Raw genomic sequence first — 27599 nt, 5'->3', positions numbered from 1 at the left:
GTACATGGATTTTCTTTTGCTGTTTTCTCTCTGCATTTTCTTCTCCATCTCTTTCCTTATCTCAAGTATCTTGTCAATACGAGGGATCCAGTTTTCAGCCATGCTTATTCAGTTGATTGATGTTTCTAATTTAGAATTAATTTTGTGATCAGGTTATTTTGGTCCTTAGCTAATTCTATTGTTTTCTCTTCTTGTCTTTGGGTTCTTCTTGCACCGCCCCCATGCTCTTACTAGGTCTCACTGTCACTCCGCTTGTTCCTGATTTTGAAGTTGTATTTTCTTTCCTCAAGAATGATGGGCCTTCTTTCCTTTCTTCTCTCCTTTTCCCTCCTCCCCACTTTTTTTTTTTTTAACTAAGTTTGTTTTTTACTTGATGTAACATTTACTTTCTACAGCTTGAGATGAGGAGAACAAGGAGAACTTAGTTGGGGCTATGAGCAACTCTTTGTTAGATAAGTTGATGCCTACTATGCCTTTTAACATTTTACTCATGTCCTCCACCAGGATGTGCTCTCTGTATTGGAGGGTTTTTTGGGGGGGGGGGGGCAATGGGAACTCTGAAGCCTCTGTTTCATCAGAACCCGCCATAATTTTTCACTTTCTCAGTTTTACTCATCTCTTTCCAGCAGCCAGTTCTCCCCCACGCAGTCACCCTCCCCACCCTCCCATTAGGAGATCTTCCCCAGCATTCACCAGCTCATGTCCCGCCGTGTCAGAACCTCTCTGTCATGGATGGCCAGTGTGACAACCCTCTTTCTTTGTGGGGCTGCTGCCAGTGAGTGTTCTGTTGGTTTTTAATGTTTGTTTTGTTGTTCTTAAGAATTTTTCAGCTGTCTTGACTCAGAAGTTCCGGTGCCAGGTGTGTTCACTGTGAAGCCTAGGTTGCCTCAGAAACCATTTGTTCCCTTACTGCCAGAAACATCCCAGCAGCAGCTGAATGACTGACCATTAGGGTGTGATGGGGAAGCTTCCTGGATTAAGATTGACACTGTATTACCTGGGTAGCCTTTTCATCTCTCCCAACTCTTCATCTTTCATACTTCTGTTCACTTGGAATTAGAGTAGCTACCATTAAGTTGTAAGGCACATCCATCCCCAGAGCTCCTAATTGAAAACTCCTTCCCCTTTTTCCTTTCCCATCCAGAGCACAGGAAGGGCCTCTTTTTCTACCAAGGCTTGTAGAAATATAGATTTTTGTAATTTGGTTATACATAAGGTTATTTTAGTTAGTATTTTGCACCACAAGTCCTTTTTAAAAATGTGTTGGATACATTCTATCACTTGCACAATTTATGTTTCTGGTTTTGAAATTTCTGACATTGAGATGTGTTATTGAGTTGTATTGGTCTTCCATGGGTTATGTACTGAGGAGTAATGACTCTGTCCATCCCCCTTCTCCTTTTTCTTTATGAGATTATTAAAAGGTGTTCAGGCCACATCTGCTGACACGGATTTCACTGTAAAATAGTCACCAGGACTAAAAAAAACATATATCCTAAGACCCTCAGAGACTTGGCTATCTGGTTGTTCCATCTTGGTCTTTCTCAGAGCCTGGAATGTACTTCTGCTCTTGGACACTCAGGTGAAGTTTCAGTTAGAATGAGGACATCATCATCAGTTTGCAAAATGATTTAGTCTGTGATGGAGGGCTGCGCTTTCAGGGACTTCAGAACTTTAGAATTTCACTCTTGAACTTCATATGTAGTGTGTATAGTGTATGTGGGGTAACGTGGTGAATGGAGCACTGTGTCTCCCATTTTTACCTTCAAAAATGTCAATTTCAACCTAATAGCTTCTAGGCAATAAAGCCAATTTCTCACCCAAACCCCAACCACCAAGCCATCAAGCCCAGCATCTCAGGGGACTACCAGATACTACCAGATGCTTGTACTTGAGAGCTATTCATTTCACTTTCCCTGGAAGACATGCCGATCTGCTTTAATACATGTTGCGTGGGTGTACATAGCCAGTATTGGTACCTGGCCCACAGCCCAGTGCTTTTGGATTAGGGAACTTAAAGCTTTCCCTTCTGTATCACAGGGAGCTCTTTAGCTGGCCTTACTTTAAAAGGTTCCTTGGTGTTGGTGCATCCTATTTACCCCTGTAGGATATATCGCCTTGACATAGAGACCTTATTGACCACTGAACATTCATCGCTTGGATGCTGTGTGCTCTTACATCCTCCACATTTTCGATGATTTACAACCTCCCGATCACCATTAGCTCCTTTAGACATGATTGTTGGTCAACCAGGAGTATCTAGTAGTCCAAGATAAAAAGGACACCCTACTTCATGTTTACCTTTGAGATATACCTATAAGTAAAGGACTGAGCTGGAAAAGCCAAAAAATTCTTTTAACATTTACTGACAGGGAAGAGGATAGGAATCAGTACAATCTTGAATTTAAACAGATTTACTTTGGTGATGGCTTTGTAGTAATGAATATCATCATTAAGATGTTTCCAGAACATTAGAGTTTTTTTTCTTCTGGACTCCACCACTTATCAGGAGAAGACATGTCTACCAGATGATGCTAACAGTAAGGAATCCTAGGCAAAGACCAGAAAGGTTCATAATATCTAGAAGTTGGCCAAGTAGTGTTGGTTTGAACAGACAAACCTGAGCTGTTTCACTTTAAAAGGCTCCAGAAACCCTGAGATTTATTCATTCATGAACTAGCATCACTGAACAATGGTTCCTGACATAATAACAAACCACTAATAATTTATGAACATCTATCTTTAGGCTTGAAATTGCACTATCTCTATTTCATTTGTTCCTAATTTTTAAAAAATGAATAAACTGAAATCTGAACCTGGGCAGGGTCATTGATCAGTCTACTGGAGTTTTTCAAAAAACTCCGAGAAAGTTACTATGGAAGTACATTATTTAGAGCCTAAAATGAGGCAGCTTCATTACTAATGATCTCATGGCGACTTCTGGTCATGTGTTTTTTCTTGGGGGAAGAGTTCTATAATTCTTCTGCATTGATTACAGGTCAGCTGGTTACTTTTTCCTGGAGTATGTAAAATATGCTGTTTTCCATCAATTTTAAATCACACCCATTCTCTCAATTTTTCTGAGGCTTTTGAGTATCCGGATATCCGTAGAACTCTCTACCTCCATCTATTTCCTTTCAGTGTGTGAACTTATATGATTTTAAATAAAACTTATAAATTTATTATAATAATACTTGGTAGTGTAACATTGAGTAGAAATAATAATGTGTCCAAGAACTAAAAATATCCCAACTCAATAATTCATAAACTCAGATGCCTGAAATAATGCAGTAATATCAATAAAATTTTAAATTCTCTCTGTTCTTGGGATTAACATTGTAGTTGTGTGAGTCACAGAGTAAAGCATGCCCATTAATTTTAAATAAAGAAAACTTTACCACTTGGTATATAAAGAGAAGATGGTTATATTATATTTTCTATGTATTGCCAACAGTAGAATAATAGGGAAGAAAGATCCCTAAATTTGAAGTAGACACAAATTCACTAGAATGTGTCTTTGTTCTCAGATGCAAAATAAATGTTTCTGTATTACTTTATACATTATTTTGTTCTGGTAAGCACATGTATCGAGAAGTGAATATCTTTTCCTTTCTTCTCGATAGTATATATGTAATACATTCATAAGTGGTCAGAAATTTCTTGTTCATTTTCCACTCTAAGAAAAATCACAATAAGAAAAAAATGATGAAACCTGTGTTTATAAGCATATTCAATTTGTGTTTTGATTCTCAATTTGCAATTAGAGGATGAGAATTTCAAATCTCAAAAGAAAATAACTTCTGAAATTTAACGTAGCATGCACGCATGGAGAAATGAATGCTATCACTTTAAGATAAGGTAGTCTGGTGATTCATTGCACGAAACAAGAAACAAGATCGATTTGGAGCAGGCTCCTACTGTTAGCTTTTTTGAAGATGGATTCTCACGCCGAAAATAACACAACATATTCTAGATAACAGCAGTTTTTCCCCCTGAAATCCACCAAAACTGAAGAAAAATCCAAGTGACTGTTCTTAGCAGCTGTGTGGCCCGGAGTTCACTGGGGAAGCTGGCTTCCTGCAGTCCCCTATTCATCACCTGCTTCAAAGACAGCCTGGCTGGCTATAGTGTGCAGGCCAGGTAGGGTGCCATTGTGCACAGTCTGGGAGGATTAGTATCAAAGCTGCGGCAACCAGGCCCTTGGTCTCGGGCTGCCATTCAGTCTAGCAGGGAGAGGCTAAGACTGGCCAAGGTCACAGTCTCCAGTGTGGAGTGGACTGGGAAAGGATCCTGAGAATAGAATGCTCTTTATGAAATCATGGCGCAAGCTTGCAGCACAGCAGGTGCCCTTCTGGAACACATAACATCTGTTTATGTTGGTCTACCGTAGCTGACAACAAGATAATAGAGCTTTGAAATTTATCATTTTATTTTTTAAAAAGACAACTGTATATACAATAATCCAGATGCGTATTTAGCTTCGAGCTTTTATTTGAAAATCATAAAGAAAACTGACCGATTTAATTGCTGCTTTTACGTGTATATATTGAAGCAAACAGCAAAGCGTACTGACTATTAACCATTTATAACCATTGCTGATCAGTAATACCCAAATTCTTGGGTAGGAAATACCTAGCATTCAACATAATTTTATTCAATGTTCAGGCATTTATGTCAACAGATTGCAGAACGATTTCCTGAATATGCCCAACTGTCTTGAATATTAGGAGGTTTGGATAAAATCCCTCCCCCCCACCCCCCACAGACGAGAGTATTTCAAGGGTGAGGTAATAATGACGCAAAAATAAAATTTTCAACTTGGACAAATTAGAGAAAAATTAAGCTGTCCATGAGTTGTCATGACGACAAGGATGTTCTGTTGATGAACTGTCCTCCTCATTGTCCAATCAGATAGTAGAGCTGAAGCTGGAGCATGAACAGGAGAAGACGCACCTATCACAGCAGCATAGCGCAGAGAAGGATAGCCTAGTCCGAGACCATGAACGGGAAATTGAAAACCTGGAAAAACAGCTTCGCGCTGCCAATATGGAGCACGAAAATCAAATTCAAGAGTTCAAGAAACGAGATTCACAGGTAATTATCAATAATATTTGATAAAACGGGTATCTATTTTTAAAAAGTCATCAGCGTTTAGTGTTTTCTTATTATTCTTGTTGGTGCACGCTGTTTGATCATTTGCAAAACTGACATATAAATGTGATTTTTTTTTGTTTTCTTCTCCCTACCCCCCCGTTTTGAGGATGAATAAGGCTTTAACTACAGAAACCACAGGTAGCCAGATTAAAAATCCCATGGCGCGCTATAACTTGGCCCCTTTTTTATAATCTTGTCTCGGTGCCTTTCATGATGGATTTTTTTAAGGTATCTGCCCCTTACCCCTCCCCTTAGCCTCAGCAAATCCCTATGAAATATATCAGCCTCACTCCTTGCTTTTTGTTTTAATCTCTGTAGGTAATCAAGCAGCTGTTTTAATATTTGCTTTTCCTTCCTGGTATTGCTTTTTTTTTTTTTTCATTAGACTCTATATTTGATTAGATCACTCAGATGGTAATTGATAAAAATGACTCCAGAGAAGGGCTATTTCCCATCAGGTCTGTCGCTTTTTCCTACATGCACATTGCACATGCCTCCTAGCCTCCATCTCTGGAGTCCCTGTTGGAAGCCATTTGGCAGAATAACCCCCAGCTGTGGTAGCATTTGACTCTTCAAACTTATGGATGAAATGTGCACTGTCAGCATGGAAAATTATCTTTATAAATTTCAGATGAAAAAAAAATCTTATTGGGTGTGTGCATCTTTGTGGTACAATACGTTCTTTAGGGTATATATAATCAAAGGCCTTTAGTGTATCCTCTTGAGATTGCTGGGACATTTTATTAAAGAAAAATTGAGGAGCAATTGATAACAAAAAAAGATAATTTTCTTTTCTAATAAGACCATATCATATACTAGGTCTAAATACCTCTTTTCCCATTGAAATCTTCACCATATTATTCATACCACACATAAGCTTCTTCCTAGTTATCCTTTCTCCCCAAATAATACAATTTTTAAACAATGAACTAAGCCTTCTATTTGTTATGACATGTGTTTGAACAATTTTATATAATCATCTAAACAATAAAAATACTACTGATTAAATAAGATGTTTATTTCTTGGGTGGAGGGCGGGAGGCGGTAAGGCAAAGAATAGGAGTTATTGGTTATTTTTCATTTGACCTTGAGTTGTCTTTTACCTTCAGAAAATGACTGGGGCACTATAAGTATACTCAACGTGGGTTTTTTTGGTCAATGTTATACATTTATAGGAAAACTATTTTCAATTTGTTTTGGGGGGGTTTGCTAACTAAAAAGGTAGTCATTGTAGTAGCCATGGTACCAGAAGAGTCAGGTGGTTCCTGCTAAATCAACGTGTATTATATTTTTGCCACCAACCTCATTAGAGCCTTTATAAAATATATGCTGATCTTCTGATTGTTAGCCGTATAATTTACTAAGAATATTTTCAAACTTCCATTCTTCTTGAAAGATGATGCTAAGCCTTACCATTGTCTTCTATGATAAAGTATTTGGGTTCTGAGTCTGTGTAGGGTCTGTTTGCATAGTAGAATTGAATACTTGATACAATAAAATACATTAATTTGTGTAACTTCCTACTATTTTGGTGCTGTTGTGGAAAGCTGACAGTAGTGGAGGCCAAATTTAGGAAATCTTTGTGATTTTACATACGTCATATCTGCCATATATAGGGTGCGGTTCATCCAATAACAAAAGGGAAATTTAGAATTATTACATATAATTAAGTCACAGGGAGAGTACAATAAGGTTCTTAATTGAATTTCTTCTAATTGAAATAATGAGTATGAGGACCATATGACCTCTTCAAATATTGTAGCATAGGATTGTGTTTCTCCTATTTTGTGTCTTTCTTGGAACAATCGGAATTGCTGTCATGGGAATGCTAGTAAAGCAATGGAAACTAAGGCTAAATGCATTCTTGATCTGAATGAAAATGATTTTCTGTGTAAGCTAAATTTAATTGTTTTTAGAGAATGTGTTTTTAAAAAACTTTCCCAATAAGTTATATTTTTAAAAATATTATCATGTATACCAAAATGCTAATAATTTGTATTTATTTTGGTTATTCATTGAGGATATTAATTCAATATTTCCTTCAGGTAAGATCTAAATTTTTCAAATATATCTTTTCATGGTTATGATTTAAATAATATAATGTATACCTTTGAAGTCCTGAATTCCATTCACGAATTTCAAAAAAGCAAAGTGGATATATATTTTTTAAATAGATATTATTTTCAAATCATTGTTTTGTGGCTTGATACATGTGTGATATATCTTAAATATTGGATTATATATTTTTAATTTTTAGTTCCAGAGAGATTTGATTTTCAGTTCACGTTTAGCTACTCCCGTTTAGCAATGGAGGCCATTTTGTAAAAAGGATTGTTTGAAATACTTAACCAAAAGAGGACGAGTGAAGGTACCTATTTTGGATACTGCAGCTTTGCTTGCCATTTTTTCTTCCATCAGATTGTTCAATGCAGACAATATACTAAAGATCTACTTTTGGTTTCTTCCAAACATATAATGTATACTGATAAGAAAACCATTATTTTATTTTTTTATTTTTTTATTTTTTTTTTTGAAAACCATTATTTTAAAGTATAGTTACTTACCGTAAGGTGAATCATATATCAAACAACTACTCCCTTTTGGTGAATATGCTGTATAATTATTACAGGTTAGTTGTTACCCAGGTAATTTCTGTTTTATAGAGAAATCCGAAGATACAGTAATGCAACTAAGTACAATTAACTATTTCTTTCATTTTATTTGGTGCATTTAGTTAATTATTCTGTGCATATGTTATATCTTTGTTGTAACTTGATTTTCAATTAAATAGGATATTTTATGTTGTGATGCTTACATTTGCTAAAATTCACATTAAATTTTACCATCTTCATACAAGATGGTCAACCTGGTATCTACCTAGGGTCATAATGTTTAAGAAAAAGCATCCAGGTCAGTAGATAATAAGAAGTTACAACCTCATTGTCTAATATTTCTCATTTGCCAGATCCCTCTTGTTGAAATTAATTTGAAGGATGATTTGATTGACTTAATAATATTTTTTAATACAAAGAAAATGTATAGTTTTGTTATGACAATCTTAGGATAGCTTCTTCTAACATGGTGGTTCTGCATGTCATTTTGCTTTTGAACTGCAATGTAGTGAAAGAATTTCAACAGTTTATTCTTTTGAATGACAAGAAAAACATAACTTAGGTTCCTTGACCTCTTAGTTGTCCTTTTAGGACCCTGAACCACCTGGAGATTGCTTGATCCTTTTTATGTTTGTCACCAGAGTGTATATATGAATACTGTAGAGAACCTTTGTGACCTGCCCCAGAGGTGGGGTCACCATCATAGGACAGCTGTCTATGTGACCTGTTGGGGTACAGACACATGGAAAACTCAGGGTAACCACAGCAGCCACTGTGAACCACCATCAGTATAGTAAGGCACATTAGTACACCAAACTTAGAGAAGGTTATCACAAGATCCAAAAATACATTAAACTTAAAATTTGTATATAGGAAATTGGATCTTGCCTAACACTGGCATCTCAATGCCTTTCTTGATTTCTTAAACTGAGAACCATGATGCTCATATGAATGAACTTTGCATAATAAATGGACAGATCATCTTGATTTTGCCATTTTGATAAGTAAGAAGCTGCCTTGTTGCTAATTCTAGAATGTAGGATTTTCAGAAATCCTCCTCTTTCTCTTTTCTACCTAAAAATATCTTCCAGAAAAGCTATTTGAGGTCAGATAATTTTAATTTTTAAAATTATATCTCAGTAACATCACTTTGTTTTCCATGAATTTGGTAGCCTGGGTCCAAAATAAAAATGTCCATTTATAAACTGGGTATGTGCCTGCGTGCATTGGATTGAATACTGGCTATCATTCTTCAAAGATTGCTTATGGATAAATTTAGCAATATGTGTGTTCTGAACATTTCTGCTAAACCTATGCATGGTCTTTGGGCTTTTGTAGGGGAATATTTTTCCTTTGAACACATTGAGTTTAATTTCTTTATGTGCCAACCACTTTCAAAAAGGATTTGAGGCAGCATTTTGTAATAAACACACATTTAAACAGGTAAAATATACTGAAAATAGTAATTAAGCAATAAATGTTATTAACCCACCAGAAGATCTGTATCTTTTTTAAAAAATGCTTTAGTTAAGTACAAGTTTGAGCTTTGAGCTCACCTAGAAGCCACAGCAAAGAGTGAAACATGATGAACTGTGTAGCTTTAATTATCAATGAAAGAAATCATACTAGTTCATTTTTTTCTAGCTCTCAGTTCTGAGATAAATTTATGACATAGGACTTAGCATAAAGGCCACTGACCAACATAGCTGATGACAAACTCTATATGTTAAGACATTTGGAAATAAAATCTTGTAGGACCAGATTCTCTAAGTACTTTCACAAAATGTAATTAGCGGGTTTTATTTTAATGTGTCCAAATTTCATGTTAATTAATTGAAAATACCATCATTCTTAATATCAAAAACACATCTGCTTCAAGAAGGGATCCAGTTTTGTACATATTATGTAATAAAATGAAAGCATATTTTAAGTCACAAGCCTAGCAATTTCCAGTACTTTCATTATGTGACTGATCCTGAAACCCTTAGAAAAATGTCTTTAGGAAGTTCCAATTAGAAACATGGCTGAGATTAGAAATAGTTTGAGTTAATGCCCTACTAGTAATTTCCAAGACTGTTACTCTCTTTCTTCGAATTCTCTTGTCCTCTGAATTTATATTATGGAAAACTCTGAGAAATAAAAGTAAGTGGTAATTTGGTCCAGTAGTGTAGGCTATTTGTATCTATTTGTAAAATAGGTTGCTTTCTACCTACATAACCAAACTGGTACTTTATCATCAATATTTATTCACTAATATCATTTACTTTGTTTTGAGGTAGTAAATATTTTTATCTCTTTGGGTGGACTGATGTCTTGGAAAAACCAAACTATGTAAATATCTTTCCCCCAACATAATGAGGCTGTTGCTGTTAATGTAACCCCGCTTTTTGTTCCCCTTGTGTCCCTGGTGACACATATAGCCACATCAGAGTGGTTGCCTGGTGTTCCAGCTGTGTACACACCACACTTTGATACTTTCCCTGCTACACTGACTTATCTGTGTTAGATGGAAAGAGGAATGGAATTAAGTGTGTTTTTAAGTATTAAGGGGGGGTTTGCTACAATGTACGTCATGTTTAGTGTCAGACATAAGAGATGGTGGGAAGATGTTTTTAGCATTTACTTTATTATTCTGCAAAAATAAAATAAGACTTTTTCAGTGGACTTGTGGCAAAACCACACATTACAATTTTCCATTTATTTTCTTTAGATGAAGTTTTATAGTATTATCTAAGTGCTGTGTTTAAGATAGATCAAAACTTACTGTAGACATTTAGAACCTCTGTTTATACAGAGGTTGTCCTACTAAGCCATTTTTAAAAGCCTGCAGGAGGGAAGTACTGTTTTTCAGATACTAAAAGCATAGGTTATACAGAATTTTCCAAATACGACCAAAATTCTTATATTTTGAAATAGATATATATCAATGCAGAGATGTTGTTTTACTAGTATCCAGTGGTGGTTTGTCTAATAGTATCACATATACTTAATAAGATGTTTTGTTTATATCTTATATATATTTCTGTGTATAAGAATACTGTTTCTTAGGTGCTTCGTTAGGAGGAAAGATGGAAAGATAACCTTTCAAGTAAAGTTTACATTTTTCGTAGATCACTAGCTTTCTTTTTCCATTGTAATTCTAAAATTCTGTAGTTATTTTCATCTTTTAAGCACAAAATAGCATATATGCCTATAATTAAACTATTATAAATAATTCAACTTGATCCTCATTGTGGAGAAAATTATATTAAGATGAAAAAATAAAAACAAGCTGAGACAAGGAAATCAGTTTCTCTAAGAATGATCCATTTGTAGAAGTACTATACAGTGTATCTTTAGTCCTGTGCATATTTTTTAAATGTGGCAGTTACCATGGAAACCACATTCCATGGCATGTGGTCCACTTTTAGATAAAGAATATTCCTTTTAAAGACAAACCTTCCAAATCATAACATAAAGTATTCCCTTTGAATTAACAACTCCGTGTCAATTGAATGATTGCTTTAAAAATCTGTCTTTCGTTCTCATTATACTTCATAGATTTTTTTTTGAAATATTAAAGTTGTTCTTGAAGAAGTAATAATTAAATGCTGGAGATATTTAAAATAGGGGGTGCAGTGTTTTCTGCAGTGATGGAAACAAGAGAGCTGCCCAGGGAGCACAAGTCTGTTGATACAGCATGTGGCGCTGGACACGCACCTTGTAGTCATGTCAGGTATCTAAGTATCCAGCAGTAACATTGCCAGATTGAGTAAAGAGATGACCACATCCAATTATTTTCGGTTCACAGATAAAGAACCTCTGGTTCAAGGACATTATCTTGCCCAAGGTCACAGAACGAACAAACCAGGGCTTCTTAATTTTAATTCAGTGCTCGTTCTTTATCTCACAGCCTCTTTCAAAAGAGATTTTAGATTTTTTGGAGACACTTGGACACAGCAGAAAAGGCACAGGGTTATATGTGAACCTTTGCCTAGCAGGAGAGAGAGAGACACTGGTATTCTTTGTTCCTCAAGCTGAGATTCTCATCGCAATTTGCATTTCTTTCACTGATTCGCCATACTTGACGTTGCTGCAAAGTCGTAATTGAATCATGCTGTGTGAGTTCCAGTTTTAGTAAGCAATACCTCCTAGAACAACACTGAATTTTTATGCTTGTTTGTGTTTAACAGCAGCAGCAGTAACAAATATTTATTGCATGCTTCCCATGCACCAGGCTGTCTGCTAGGTCCGTTACATTGCATCATCTTCTACCCTTCCAATGTTCAATAAGGATTAAATTTCCCATTTGGAAACTCTGTTTTGACCTTCTTACCTGGGCCATAGGATGAATGTATGTTACTCCATTTTATTGATGAGAAAAGTTTCAGAAAGCACAAGTCAAATGCGCAAGGTTATATAACTAGTAGTTAGTGTGGTTAAGACTCATGGCAATGTCCCCTGTCCCATATGCCTGCTTCTGTATTGAGCTTGCTGTATAATTGTGGAATTGTATAATCCACTATATTTTCAATTTTGTATTGTTAATACACTAGTGGATTTAAAATACTGATGCCCAGGGGCACCTGGGTGGCTTATTGGTTGAGCATCTGCCTTTGGCTCAGGTTCTGATGCCCAGGTCCTGGGATCAAGTCCGCATCAGGCTCCTTAAGAGAGCCTGCTTCTCCTCTGCTTATGTCTCTGTCTCTCTCTCTGTATCTCTCATGAATAAATAAAATATTTAAAAAATAATTAATAAAATAAAATACTGATGCTCATAACTCGGACTATGTATATCCAAATTAAGATTTAGCTAGTGGTTTCAAACTTTCTCCAGAACCACAAGCCATGGCTATGTCTCTATTCTGAGACAAATTAAACTCTGAAGAGGTGTGCAATTCTTAATATTTTATTTGGAATAGAATTCCTTCCCACAAATTTCAGAATTTGTAGAATGGAAAAATGCATATGATTTTGAGATGGGTTTACTATTGGCTTTTACATTAATACTGAAATAAAAAGATATGTCTACAGTAAGAATCCAGGAAGCTTTTAAGTCAATGGATCTACCAAGCTCTATAAAAATCAATTAGGGATTTACATTTAGTACTGGTGAAATATGGTTTGTTGTGAATGGTTTATTGTAAGTGAATATCTGTTGTATTCATATATTAATTTGTAATATTACAAATGATCCCTTCATTTTATGGAATGAATTTTTAAATCTCAAAGATTTTAATCTCAAAGAATTTTTTTCCCTAAAGGAACGCATATAATGATCCTGATTGCATGACAACAGCTAGTCCAAACCTTTCTGAAGTGAGGTCATGGAGGTTGAGTAAGTTCAAACTGGGAGACTTTCTTGATAGAAATACAAGGAATAATTAGAAAATGTGTTTCCTTTAGAATCCTCAGAATCAATTTATGTTGATACAATTTGACTTAGTCAAAATGAGAAGTTTTTCAGGTGAATTCTTTTTTCTCTTTTCTTTCTCTCTTTCTTTCTCTTTTCTTTCTTTTCTTTTCTTTTCACATAAAATACCTCAGAGATGAATTGTTATTCCACATACTGAATGTCATTCCCATTGACATAAGGAAAAATGCCTTCAGTTATTTTTAGCATATTGCTCTTGTCCTTTTCACCTCTGCCTCAATGAAATTACTAAGAATGTTGGCAGAAATTTATCTTTGAGGAAATATTGGATGAATAGCTCTTCTTTCTTGATGTCTTGGAAAAGTCATTTTTGGATTTCTGACTCAGTCAGTTCTCTCAGAGACATCCTTGATGTCTTTATTTAGAAATTTGAGGTAATTTTTTGTGACAGGGAGGTCGGAGCCAAAGTGCAAGAAATGATTGGCAAAATGATGATATCATCAAATGTTCAAAGAGCTGGCAAATTGAAGCTTATTAAACTGTCATTTTGTCTTCCATTCAGGACTAATTGGAATCATGCCTAGTTGCATGATAGGAAAGATATTTAACACCTGAGAATTTCTCATGAGAAAAATGACAGGAATCGATGTTAGGGAGACCCTAACCTTGTGTTTGAGGAGAAAAGCAAAGGAACTACATGAAAATTATAGTCTGTTTTCAAACTGCTTTAATATTTGTGTACAGAAAATATTTGAAAAATATCATTAATAGGAGAAAACATTTAGATGATAAAAATTGGCCTAATTGAGACCTACAGCCTTGAAATTGGTGGATTAATGTGAAACTTGAGGTAATGTTTTTCAGTTACAATGAATATTAAAACTCAGTGAAACTTATTTTTCTTCATTTGTTTTACATTGGTACCTGACAATTATTTTAAATTGTTACCTGACCTCTCAAGTAGTTGGGGGCATTTGTGTACTGGGAGGTTGGAGAAAGATCACAAGGAATCAGGAAGAAACAATACATCATTAGACTTGGAGGGTTTGAAAATGTGTGTTATTTTTCCAGTTTGTTTTGATTTGTTTTTCTTAGGTATGAGGTCAAGGCCTGAAGGTATTAGTAATATTTGAAAATGAGTTAATGGCGTCCTTAGAGAATGGAGTTTACTAAAGTATGTAGCCTGGACCTGGGGTCTCTTCCCTTGTTAATAGGGGCAGTCTCAAGGCAGCATTAATCTTGCAGTGTGTGTGTGTACATGCACACATGTGTATATGTGTGTGCGTGTCTCACTGATATCATCAGTCTGTGTTACAGAGGAGCTTCCAGTGAACATGAAACCAACAGCCCAGCCAGGCCTAGCATCTCAAAGGAAGGGGATTTTCCAGTGGAAAGACTTGAAAGTTACAGGTCTTTAAAAAGGTTAAAATTAAACTGGTGATTCATTCATCTTAAGTTTGCTCCTTAAGTCAGTGTTTATTAATGAAACAAACCCCAGATCCCTAGGGTCAAGTGGGACCTTATTTATTTTGTTATTTGCAAAGATGTCATTTAATGTACAAAATGCATGTGTTCACCAAATGTTTCCTGAAAAGCTAATTTTTTGTAATGTAAATGTTATCCTCACTTGTTGGGCAAGTTTTATAGTAGCTCCAGATAAAGTGATGTTGGCATGTGCAACAAAAGTGGAGTGTGAGGTTTGAAAACTTTTGTTCTTCAATTATTCAAAAATTCTGCCAAAGCTGTCGTTAGACAAAAGCCATGAGTTCAAGAGGTACAGTGTGTTGCCAGCCCCTATTAAAGTCAATCCTGACTGTGCATGTGCTGGTTCAGACTTTGGGAAACATGGAAATGCACTCTTGTGCTTTTACCTCTCTAATCATTTCTAGTGACATGCCGTTGACATCACAATCTGTTACTATAAAGTTGGTGCTTCTTAGATTAAATCATTCAACTCAGATATAAGGATAGTTGAGTAAATAAATCTTCTCTGAAAAACATAATTATTGTTAACTATTCTAATTGCTTTTGAGGAGTCTCATTGTTCCATATAGATAGTGACTAGATGGAACTCTGACTTCAACATTTTATAAGTGTGACTCTTTGGATAACACGTTTAGTGCCATCTTCAGCCCAGGGCATGATCCTGGAGACCTCAGATCAAGTCCCATGTCAGACGCCCTGCATGGAGCCTGCTTCTCCCTCTGCCTGTGTCTCTGCCTCTCTCTCTGTCTCTCATGAATAAATAAGTAAAACCTTTAAAAAATATTCCAAAGTCTAGTGTAGTGCCTGGCACATAGTAGAAGCTCAAAAGATGGTGCATCCTTTTGCTGATGACACCACCTAATTTGGTGTGATGATTTAATGAGACCCTTTAAGATATTTCCTTCACCATTCTGTGAGGTGGAGGGAGATTAATATCCTCTTGGCCCCCTCCTACTGTTTGGAAACTTTGCCTTCATGCCTGCCTTGTCCACCAGGTGTGTAAGGAACTGGTAACAATATCAGCATGGAAATGGATAATTTTATTGTGGCCTCCTTTAGCAGGCCCAGCCTTTCAGAGCCTTTCAGCCTTCCAGAGTTTACACACACACACACACACACACACACACACACACACACACACACGAAAGCAGTAATAGTACTCTGGTCCCAAGTGAAGAGGATGCAACAGTCTTGTGGTATGAGGGTGTAGGGTCTGGGGAGGTGATCAGAAAAGGCTGCATTAAAGGACATATCATATGTGTTTCATTTCAAAAATGAGTAGAATACTCTAATGCAAATTAGAGTAGGAGAGGCATTTTAAACAGGAATAGGGACAGTCCGGGTGGCTCAGCAGTTTAGGGCCGCCTTCGGCCCAGGGCATGATCCTGGAGTCCCGGGATTGAGTCCCACGTCAGGCTCCCTGCATGGAGCCTGCTTCTCTCACTGCCTGTGTCTCTGCCTCTCTCTCTCTCTCTCTCTCTCTCTCTCTCTCTGTGTGTGTCTCTCATGAATAAATAAATAAAATATTAAAAAAAAAAAAACAGGAATAGCATGACCAATACCTGGAGAACACCCTATACCACATAGAGAAGTCTGAACTGGATGCCCTTGAATACTGTCTTCATTTGGGGGCGTATACTCTGTCTATGCTGCCATTTCCATGTCTTCCATTTGTCCACCTTCTTGTCCTACTTGAAACATTTATTACCCCTTCTGGTAATAATTTAGAACAGTATTCTCCCAAATAGGTTTTATTGGGATATAGGGAGAAAAAAGATAAAACTTCTATTTACATGTACTTATGTTTCATCTTTTAATAATACCCCTTTTGTGTGAATTTTTGTAATGTACATGATGTGTTAGCACAGTGGTGTTACAGATTTATACTTATACACACTGGGTTGCATGCCCCAATTTTTTATGATAGAAATGTCCAATAAAAAAGGTTTAGAGATCATATCCATCAATAATCAGAAATCACTGAAGAATTTGCAGCAGAGGATTAGGAAGTAGATAGCAGTGAGATTGGATACGGGGTGACTGGTTAGGAGTTATCCTAAAGAGATGATGAGGGACTTAGCTAAGGCATTGGCAATGGGAAGAAGGTGATGTGGCAGTGAGGGAGAGAGGAGACCCAGGGATATGGCTTGCTGTGCCATGAGATAGCAGGTGTTGATGTCATGTAGCTAAGTGGCAATACAGGACTAGAGTTCAAAAGAGAGCTCTCCTCTGGGAGTGGAGGTTTGGGAGTCACCAGGATGGATGGTAATGGGTAGTAATGGTGAAGATGAGATCTCCTAAAGAGGTAGAGTAGAATGAGAAAGGATGACACTCATTGCCTAAGGGAAGATGGAGGAAATAGAGCGGGACAAGACCAAGAATGTGGGCCAAATATGATAGGAAGGGACCCAAAAGAAAATGGGGTTTCAGGAGCCAGGAAAAATCACAATACCTAATTCCTGGATTGTTTGTGAGAATTCGGAATGGGCAAGTATTTTTGAATAACAGTTTATTTATTATAAATAAATACCAGTTTGTTTATTTCAATTTGTGAACTGTGGCCACATAACACAAATGGACACTGCACCAAATGGACAGCAGTCTCTGAAGTGAGACTCTGCAATCCTGCAGCCTCACATTGGCTTGAGAACAGGGAGCCCATTTCAGAGACAGGAAACATGAGACCTAGGAGAATGAAGCACCTCGGGTGCTTCAGGCAGAGTCAGGCATCATTTGCAGGCAACCCTAAACCAGGCTCCCACAGCAGTGTGTGGGTGGAGAGGAGGGCTCTGTGCCTGTGGTCCTTCTGCTGCTCCTGGGAGAGTCTTTCCAGGCTGAGTACAGAGAAAGCTTCCACCGCTCACCTACAGAAGCAGGGATCAATTGTTAAGATCACCCAGTGAGACACAGATGATCAGGTTTTGCCTACGCGGTTGTAACAGCCAAGAGTTAGAGAAGCTGAGATGGGAGAGAGAACATATCTAGCATCAGCTGACAGGAGATAAGGAGATCACAGACTTCTCTGAAGCTCTCCTCAAATGCCCAGATTCCCAGACTGAGTCACTCAGTGAAAAGGTTCCCACCCAGAATAGTCTACCCCTATGCCTGGGATCTGGCAGTTACATTGCTTGAAACATCTCTGAGTAGAGTCTGGGTTGGTGAACATTCCCTATCTTGCTTGCCCTTTTCTTTATTGAATACATTCGCCTTGAGTAGGCAGCCCAGGCTTGCATTTAAAATTTCAAACTGGATAAATCCATACAGTAAAATGAATTTTGCATAGGGAATTCAGGAGCACTTTTAAATGTACATGAATAAAGGTATAAGGTAAAAAAGAACAAATGATCTCTTTTAAGATGGAAATCCATCTCCTAGGATTTCTTCACTTGTCTCTATTCGTTCCTCTTTTATTAAATGTCTTTGTGTCACCATGCTCAGAGAAGGTATACAAAAATAAGACAAAACCCTTCCCCAGAGGAGTTCGCAATCTGGCCAGGCAGTTTAGCCAAGAACACATCACTAAAATAAGCTAATTGCTGTTATCTGGTTATCTACCCTGCATCCCATGTCAGGGAAGTCTTGACAAAAGGGAAGTTCAGAAGTACACTGAGGTGGAGAGGCAAAGAACTGTCAAAGCCACCATATTGTGAAATTGTTTCTCATTAAATTGCTCTCATCAAGCTAAAATCCATTACACTGAAGAAACGGGAGTTTCAATGGATAAAAGAGTGTGGAAGGAGAAAGAAGTTTGCATAGAGGGTTGGAGTCAGAAGGCAGGGACATCTGGGGTGGGGGAGGGGAGAAAAAGACTTAGGAAGTGCAGACAAGGAGGTGGGAAGATGCTAAGGCAAGCTTCACTGGCTTTGAAGTTGTGCCTGGGGTGAGTAATGCCCAAACTATAGCCACCTTGAGACACAAAAGCAGAAACCACCCCTCCCTTAGGGGAATAAGCCCCAGGATGCTCCAGTCCTCATAGAAAGCCTGGGGGCAGGTGAGAGGGTACAGGTCAGCTCCTCTTGAATAGGTGGTAACCCTCCTGCCTGTGAAAGATCTGCTCTCTCTGGGTTGGGGAGTGCAGGTCCCTCTTCCTCCTCTCTACTTCCCTGACCTGTTGCCTGATCCTGTTTGAGCCCTCTCCTGCACCACATTCCCGTCCCTAGTGCCATATCCACTGAGCTCCCTCCATGGGGTATGCTAAAGGTTAGGTGTCACAAGCAAACAGGTGTATATGCTCAAGGGTTTGACGGGTGATGGCCAGGTAAGATTCCAACATAAGGAAGAGGCAGTACTTAGGAGCTATTGGAACTGGAACAGGGGGGAGTTTCATCATCCACTTTCAAAAGAAGGGTCATTTTCATTAAAATGTGATTCTGTTGTATATTAGAAACATAAACATTTTTAACAAGAAATGGCCTAGTTTGAATTGTTCTGTGTATTGTTAATTTTGAGAAGGGGAATTGAGCATCATGTTACGCGCTATACACTTTCACGTGCTTTCTGGAAGGTTGTAGATACTACCTCGGTTTTTCCAGGAGGGAAGGCAGACCCAAGCTGTGCAGCTCTTAAGTGCCAGGGTAGAACCTGAACCCAAATCTGCCTGACTTCAAAGTCTGGGAACTTCCTCTCCCCTGTACCTTGTGATGGAAATTAAAGGCATACGCATTGGTGGGAAAGCCTTTTTTTGCTACTACTCACTAGTGACTTGTGGTTAACATTCATGAATATCGTGAGGGCAGTTTCACAGAACAAATCAAATCAGCATGTCAGGACTATTTAGAAGAGCAAATAGTTCTGGGAGACTTTGAGTCCCTCCCCCCAAATCTCCACAAAGCGTCCCCCAGCATTTTACGGGAGGTGTTGCGGCTCTTTTCTGTTTGAGTAGTCGTTAGTGGCATACCGTAGTGAGGGCTGCAAGTCTTCCCCCTAAGCAGCTCTTTGCCTTCTGAAACCTTGTGGCAGCCCCTGGTTGTTTAGATTGAGCTCAGCAATGTTTTTAAACATTAATTTGGTTTGACATGACTTGGTGCACAAATTAATTATTCAGGCACATCTTGCTCCGCGTACATGAAAAGAATGAAATTGTAGTGAATCACGTTGTACCGACCACATGTGAATTGTAATGTTACCAGCAATCAGACTATTAAAGAACAAAAGCTGGCAATGTATAGTAACTCTGAATTTGGCCAGTCCCACAACATTAGCATAAACATGCGAGGCAATCAGAACAATTTTGGGCTTCCTAGGAAAGTGTCCCCATTCTTATCTACTTCTAAAAGAATGTAGAATAAACTATTCATTTAACCAAGTCTAAAAATATGTCTGCTATGCAGTTATAATCATGTGTCATTAATCAGAAAATACTGCAGAAACTCTGACAAATTAAAAACACAAGGATGTGTCTGCAAGGGTTTTCAGCCATTAAAAAGCTGCTTCACCTCTCAGGCGAGCTCTTTTATGGCAACTTCTTGCTCAGTGTACTGACATCTTCAAAGGCTCTGACATCTGTCGGCCTTTGAACTACCATTAAAAAATATTATCCCATTTCCATTCTTTTATGCCCATTTTTTTAATTATAGCCCTTCTTTCAAGTTGGGAACATGGTTGGTTTAAACGATGCTGTCCTTTCGTTTTCAGCCACCCAGCTGCGGTTTGAATAAATTGATGTAGAATCAAAGGCGGGACTTTAAAGGAAAAAGGTTTGATGGACTTGGACTCCGAACCAGATGAGGTTTTATGATGAAAAGGGGTTTAATCCCAGCACAGGCATTGCTTCTATCAGTTGAGCAGTACAAAGCAATTCATATATATAGGTTCACGCGAAATGATCTATTTTTTTTTAACAGCACAGATCTCTTCAGGACTTGCAAATGTGGCATTAGCTAATATTCAGAGAGCTGATTTCCTTTCATCCACCAGAAGCTTATGATTATAGTACAGTTCTCGAATTGGAAATGAGAGCTGCAACACAGATTTAAAGCTGCTGTCTGATTTGTATTCAATATACATGTCACTGCGGGACAGGCTAGTCTGGGCCAAGCTGGTTCAATACAAGGAAAAACAGTTTCATCATCGGAGATTCTTTAGTCAAAAATATCACCAGCTAATTAAAACAGCAGTCTCATGACTATTAGCGAGGTGTTTGGTTGATTGGTATCTCTTTAAATTTGACAGGAAGGATTAGGAGACGCATCCTCTCTTTTATTACATATTCTTCTTGCAGTGTTAATGTGTTCAAGTGCATTGCGGGGTAATGAAGTGTAATCAGTTAGCTCAAACCACTTAAAAAAAAGAAAACAACATGATTTTAAAACAGTTGCTTCTTCCGCATTGAAATATTTCCCCTCATCTGATTTTTGATCAGGAAAAAAATCATTAATGAAAGCTGACTTTAACATTGTCTTTACTCAGTATACTATTGAATGATAAATACTATCTTGAGACAAATAGTGACGTAACTAGGTAAGTCCTTTAGGATAATTACAAACCTAGAACATAGATCTAAGTCCACTTTAGAGTAAAAAGTGATTATTTTTGAATTTTCTCCTAGTAATTCAGGATAAACAGTCCTGAATTAGAAAATTTTCCGTTAGAAAATTTTCTTAAGATAATGTGCACCTGCTTTACATTAGAAATTTGCTGTCTGCTTCTCAGAATAAAAATGCTTCTTCCGTTTACTTGGACAGTTTGGTACTATTTAATTGTACAGATTTGGTCATTCTGCACCACTTATTTTCTTCCTCTTCAGATAGAATTTCTATTTAAACTACAAATTACTATCCAAACTAGAGTTTGAAGAAATTCTCAATATGTTCAGTTTCAAATTAGCAAAGCAGATGTCAGTAAGAGGAGCAGTACTTTAATTCTTCTTTTACTCTAGACTGTGGTCTACCTCATTCTAGAATGTTTCTCTCTCTCTCCCCCTCTTCTCTTTGGAAGGAAACCTTTATTTTTTTGTATAGGATTTACCAGGAAATACATTTTGCTAGTCCTTACATATTTTTTGTAGATTCATGAGAATTTATTGAGTCACTTGGCAGAAGTTGGATTTCTCTCCATTATAATCATCATGGTTTTTCGCTCTGTGAGACCTCTTTTAGCTCCCCCTTTTTGTTATAGCATGGCCAGTCTTTCACTGCTTTTAACCCTGTAGTTAGGCTTTTATCACTGAATACACACCTTTTCTTCTATCCTACCAAATTCTATCTTCCCACTGAGTCCTTGTTTTCCTCCTGCTTCTCTACTTCTCCATCTTAGTTCAGCTTCTTTTTCTCTACCAGCTTCTCTACCTCTCCACTAATTATTGGAGTCTGGCCCCTTCTCTTTTTTCTCTTCATTCTTCTGTTAAGTGATCATCTACATTTAAGTGACCTTAAGTAACTCTGTGCTAATAACCTCAAAGTTCTTATCTCTCATCTGAGAGCGGGACTCAAATATCCAGCTGCCTCTTGGCATCTTCTCCCCACTAGCTCACAAACACCTCGAATTTCACATGCCTAGAACCGAAACCTCCACACCCATCTTCTCTGTGTCTATAAATGGTATTATTTTATGGTCCATGCTCAAGCCATTCTTCAATGGCTTCCCTTTCTCTTACTTTGTCAGTAAATACTATAGATTCAGCCCCCAAACAGATTTCTAATCCATTCACCTCCTTCTCTTTTACCTCCTGCCCTAGTGCCTGCAGCTCACCACCGTCTTTTACCCAGACCTTGACAGCAGGCTTTGGATAGTCTTGCCTTGCCTTCTCTCTTGTTTTTCTCAATAGCCATACTGATCAAAATGTATATTGGGTTAGAAAACTCCCCTGCTTAAAATCCTTCCATAGCTGACACTTAGCATAAAATCCAAACTTCGTAGCATGGCCTACAGCACCCTGCATGATCTGGTCCTCCTATTCTTATCTCCTCCACATCTTCTCTAGTTGTTCTCCCCTTGCCCCCATATTTGGGCTACAGTGGCCTCTATTTAGTTGCTAAAATATACCCCACTCTTTGTTGCCTTCTGGCTTCGGCTCATGATGTCAATTGGAACTGGAAGGCATTTGCTCTAGCTCTTTGTGTGACTGGCTCCTTCACATTCTGCACGTCATGGCCTAATTGTTAACTCCTCAGATAGGACTTTTCTAATGACTCTAGAAGGACTTGGCCTGCTATTCTCTATCAGAGCACCTTGTGAACTTCAGAGAACTTCCCCTCAACTGATTCTTGATCTGGAAAAAAAATCATTAATGAAATAATTCTATTTATGTTACATATTTATTATTTTTTATCTCTTCCACCAAATAGACTGAAAAAAGGGACCCTGTCCATTTTCCTCATTTCTGTATACCTGTACCTAAAAGATTCCTGGTCTAGGCTGTGGCCTGAGCAAACATTTGTGAACGTATTAACAGGCAGATTCACTAATCAGCAGGAGCCATAGGAAAGCCAAGCAAGGCTCTCCTCTGAGGAGCCAGTAGTGGCTTCAGGGTTGACTTAGGTCACAGGGGAAGAGACTGATGGTTGCCATGCTCTCATAGAAACCACCAGTTCATGTTAGTTGTTTTTGTTTCTAGTTAATATTTTTTTAAAAGATTTTATTTATTTATTCATGAGAGACAGAGAGAGAGAGAGAGAGAGAGAGAGAGAGAGAGAGAGGCAGAGACACAGGCAGAGGGAGAAGCAGGCTCCATGCAGGGAGCCGGACATGGGACTCGATCCTGGGTCTCCAGGATCATGCCCTGGGCTGAAGGTGGTGCTAAACTGCTGAGCCACCTGGGCTGCCAGAGTTTTGTTAATATTTTTATTTGTTCTTTTTGTTTATTTTGATGGCATTGTCAGGGTACTTACCGTTCCAATCTCTTGAGATCACACAGAACTTCTAAAACTCAATGACAAAATACACATACACACACGTATGTATTTTATATATATATATATATATATATAACATATATATTATATATATATATAATTTTATAGACATATATATATGTATATATAAAATTAGCCCATAATTACTGTTGTGTCATTATTAATTACATGTTTGTGTCTTCCGGAGAGGGGACTATTGTTTCTCTGTCTTTACATCTCTAAGAACATACCAGAGGGCATGGCCCAAGTGCTGATGCTTCATCAGTGAATGAAATGAACACAAGTCAGTAAGTTTAACCGTCTTGCAGGGATTGGTCTAGGTCTGGGCTTTGCTTGTACCTATACCCTATTTTTTAACCTTCTGATTTCTAAAATACATGGAAGATGCTTGTTAAATCTCCAAACAATAATCACTTCAGAGAACTGGTTACTATTTTGGTAAAGTGATTAAAATTATACTATATTCCTCTGACACGTGCTGAGGGCCTCCTTAAATCTCAGGCACATTGTTAGCTGCTGAAGATGCAAAAATGAATTAAGACACACTTACTGATAAGGAGTAGAAAACAGAGAAACACAGATATGAAATAATGGGCTAAGTGCAGAGCTGGAGACATGAGGAAGCATTATGAGCCATGAAGGAGACCTAAGACCTTGCTGGGAGGTTGCTCCATCTCTTAACAGTACATGCTCCTCAGACCCCACTCTTGTGGAATTTTCTTTCAATTGAAAAGAGTATTCTTTTTCTCCTTTATTATTTCTTTAATTTTTTTTTCAATAAATGAAAAAATATTTTATCTCCGTTGTCACTGCTGTGGTTAGAGGCTGCCATGTGCATAAGAAGCAGGAACATAATCAACAAAAGTCCTTTTTTAGTTCTTTGCTGAAAGCCCCCATGATCACCCAAGGAGTGAATTATGCTATTGAATCTGTGGTGTTAGAACAATATTCCTACACAATTTAGTGTTCCTTTCTGTAATTAACATGAAAATCTTCAAAAGGGGGTTCAGCATAGAGAATGTCCTTAAATTTTGTTGTCCTCTGTTAGTGATTATTGAGATTGATACAGTTTTACCTTAGAGATTTTCTAGGTGCTTCTCTGGTACATAAAATGAATTCAGTTTATAGAGCTCCTCCTTTCATACCATTGAAGTGTTGCCACTAGGAGGACAAATGTGGTGACTGTGTCATGGTATACTGTGGTACCATGGAGCCATCATTCATTCTTTTTATCCGCGTCCAGTGGGTATGATGCTATAATTAAGGATAGTTAGTTGGCAAAGGGAACACAGTCTGAGATCATCTTCAGGAACTTCTTTAGCTCTTTTCCAGGCAATAAATTAACTTTTGAGGGCTAAAATAATAAGACAGTTGTTTGAAGCCATGTCTGATGGCCAAGGGGGAAAACATACACATGCACGTGTGCACATGCACACACACAGAGACACATGCAGCCTTTTTTCAGCTTTGCCTCTGAAGTTTATGTATGAAGTTGGCTGTGTCTGTTCTTATAAAAATGATGCAAAGGGGGAAAATACATCAGTTAAAATAAAGTAGCGTTACTCTGTGCTACAGAGGGCCTCTGACTTCTCTTCCTAGTTTTTGTTTTCACCATAATTATAAACTTTCTCATCTGAGATTAAGAGTGAGGAATTAGTAAACACTGTTCCTCCATTAGGCAAAGACTCTGAGGTAGAACAGTCTCGAGACTTTATCATTTGAATTAGAAAAGTTAAGACAGCTGTGTCGAGCACTGCCACATGTCTCCTGCCCTGGTCAGAGGTAGAAGACAGTCCCGTCCTTGGCAGTTTTTCACTCCTCAAAACTGCAAGGTGGCTAATTGCCTCTCTCAGGCTAGCACTAACTCTAAATCAAAGACCTCAGAAAGCCTCTGTGACTGTTATTTCCTCAAATTTGTCTTCGTTTTGTCTTTTACTCAATGTTTTTTGCAGATTTCCTTCCCTTTATGCTCAAGAATCATATTTTTAAATCCTAAGAGATCTTTTTGTACTTTTGCTATTTTTCAGAGCATCTTGTTTTCATTTGATAGATGTAATAAATTTTCCTCTCTCCGTGTTTATGAATTAGAATGTTTTTTTAGTTCCATTTCCTGAATTATCTCTTTCCTTCAGAGTTGGTTTTTCTATTTGTCTCTCTATTTGTCTTTCATATTTATTTCTCCTAGTTTTCTTATATGCTCGGTGATTCTTACTTTCTGTTGAGATTTACAAAAGATGAATGGGTAGTAGTTTCATAGTGCTATTGTAACCAGTTACCACAAACTTTGTGGATTAAAAACAAAGAAAGTTGTTATCTTACAGTTCCGAAGATGAGAAATCTGAAGTTAGTCCTATAACACTAAGATCAGGGTATTGGCAGGGCAGGGATGGATCTTTTGGGGGTTTCCAGGGAAGAATAAGCTTCCTTGTCTTCCCTGTCTTCTGGAGGCCACCTACATTCCTGGTTCATGGCCCATGTGGCCTTTCTTCTTGCTGCTACCATTGTCACATGGCCTCCTCCCTCCCTCTTAAAAGGACCCTTGTGACCACATCAGACCATGTGCATACTACAGGATAATCTCCCATCCCAGCATCCTTAATCACATCTGTGAAATTTCTTTGCTGATAGCTTCTGAGGATTAGGATGTGGACATCTTTGGGAAAAGGAGAGCAGACTTGGACAAATGAAAATCCTAGTACATCCACCCCATGTCCTAGTGCGTCTCTCCCTAAGTAGGAATCAGAGTGAGACTTGGGGAAGGATGGGACATTTGGACTGAAAGATATGTTAGAATTCAGGCTCCTTAAACGTGGAATGGAGAGGGCTGCATTCTGGGGTTGTAGAAGTCACGTGAAGCCATAGCTCTCCCTGGCTAGTTCCTTCTCTTTTTTAAGGAAGAGCTTCTGTTTTTCACCTGTATAGTCCATAGTCTGAGGATTGGGGACCTCCTTTGCCTGCACACAGACCTTTAGGAGCTTGTTTTTATTCTGACCTCTCACTGGTGTCTTTACTGTCTTTGTAGTTCCTGAGCCTAGAGCCTGTCGAGAGCGTTGTGATAGATGGGCTCCCCACTCCACTGCTGCCTCCTTCTTGGCTCAGCTTTCACAGACCGTTTCATCTCTCAGCATCTGAATATAGCCTTATCTACTTTCTGTCCTGCGGAAATTTACTGAAAGCTATTTTCACTTGGTGTCTCTTGCCTAAAAGTGCCTGTTCCCGTTCTCTCTGTTTCCTTGGCTGGCTTTATTTTGCACATTTATAGTTTTATTTTATGCAGACTCACTTTTTAGGAGTTCATTAGATTGATTAAAGGTTCCCAAAAGCAGAATTCCTGCTACATCATAATATTCACTTAAAGATGTAAAAATATTTGCACATATAATGACTAAAATACTGCATTCGAGGAATGACTATCAGCTAAAACTCTTTGTTGGTATCTCCTATCAGATCAAATAATGTGATACACATTAATTTTTAAACTAATAGCCATTGAAATTGACTGGAATGAAGGATAACTAGACATATTAGTAGAAATCCAGCCTGCCACTTCCTTTGCAATTTTACATTATAAAGTAATGTAATTACAAAGCCCATTATTAGAAGCTTTAATTGTGCATGATATTGTGGAAGTTTGGGTTATTCTGAAAACACAGCCTGACACAAGTGTGAGCATGCAGGTAGTTTATGGGCGGGGTGGGGAGCGTGGATTCCAGGAATCTAAAGTGAGGGGATGGGAAAAATGAATAAAAGAAGTGAAAAGCCAATAAAGGGTACCTCATTGACTGAATTACCTGAAATCAGGGGTGACTCCTTCCACTGAAGATCCTGGATAATCTTTTAGAACACACCATGGAGTGATTCCACCAAAGAATGTGAATCTGGAGCATTTATCCATGAAATTCCAGCCCCTTTCAATTGAGGGTATTCCTAAGGGGCACCTTCTCCTGCATTTCCTCGCCACACTTGCACTTTCTGGCCACACCTACCTGTCTGCTTGCTCCTGCAAGTCCTGGCTGAGTGCCCTTCGCTGTCTTTGGAGAAAGCTCAGGGTGGCAAAACTGAGTCACACCATCACCCATTCGAGGAGAATGAGTTCTTGCCTCAGCTGGGCTATGATCAGGTGGGTCAAAGAGATGTGGCCCA

At 38.0% G+C, this 27599-nt stretch overlaps 1 protein-coding gene across 12 annotated transcripts in view; it reads left to right on the top strand.

Annotated features, from left to right (window-relative positions):
• The window catches only part of CEP112 (centrosomal protein 112), a 397262-nt gene that overhangs the window by 186188 nt on the left and 183475 nt on the right, over positions 1 to 27599 (top strand). For all 12 annotated transcript variants that reach the window (XM_072746768.1, XM_025999623.2, XM_072746763.1 and 9 more), the window contains one exon: positions 4912 to 5094. In XM_072746768.1, coding sequence (XP_072602869.1) covers positions 4912 to 5094 — 183 coding nt within the window. The remainder of the gene's footprint in view (positions 1 to 4911; positions 5095 to 27599) is intronic.

Source organism: Vulpes vulpes, chromosome 2 (assembly GCF_048418805.1).
Source record: "Vulpes vulpes isolate BD-2025 chromosome 2, VulVul3, whole genome shotgun sequence".
Classification (NCBI taxonomy): Eukaryota; Metazoa; Chordata; class Mammalia; order Carnivora; family Canidae; genus Vulpes; species Vulpes vulpes.
The sequence above is the reverse complement of the archived record's forward strand: the minus strand, read 5'-3'. Positions and strand labels throughout refer to the sequence as shown.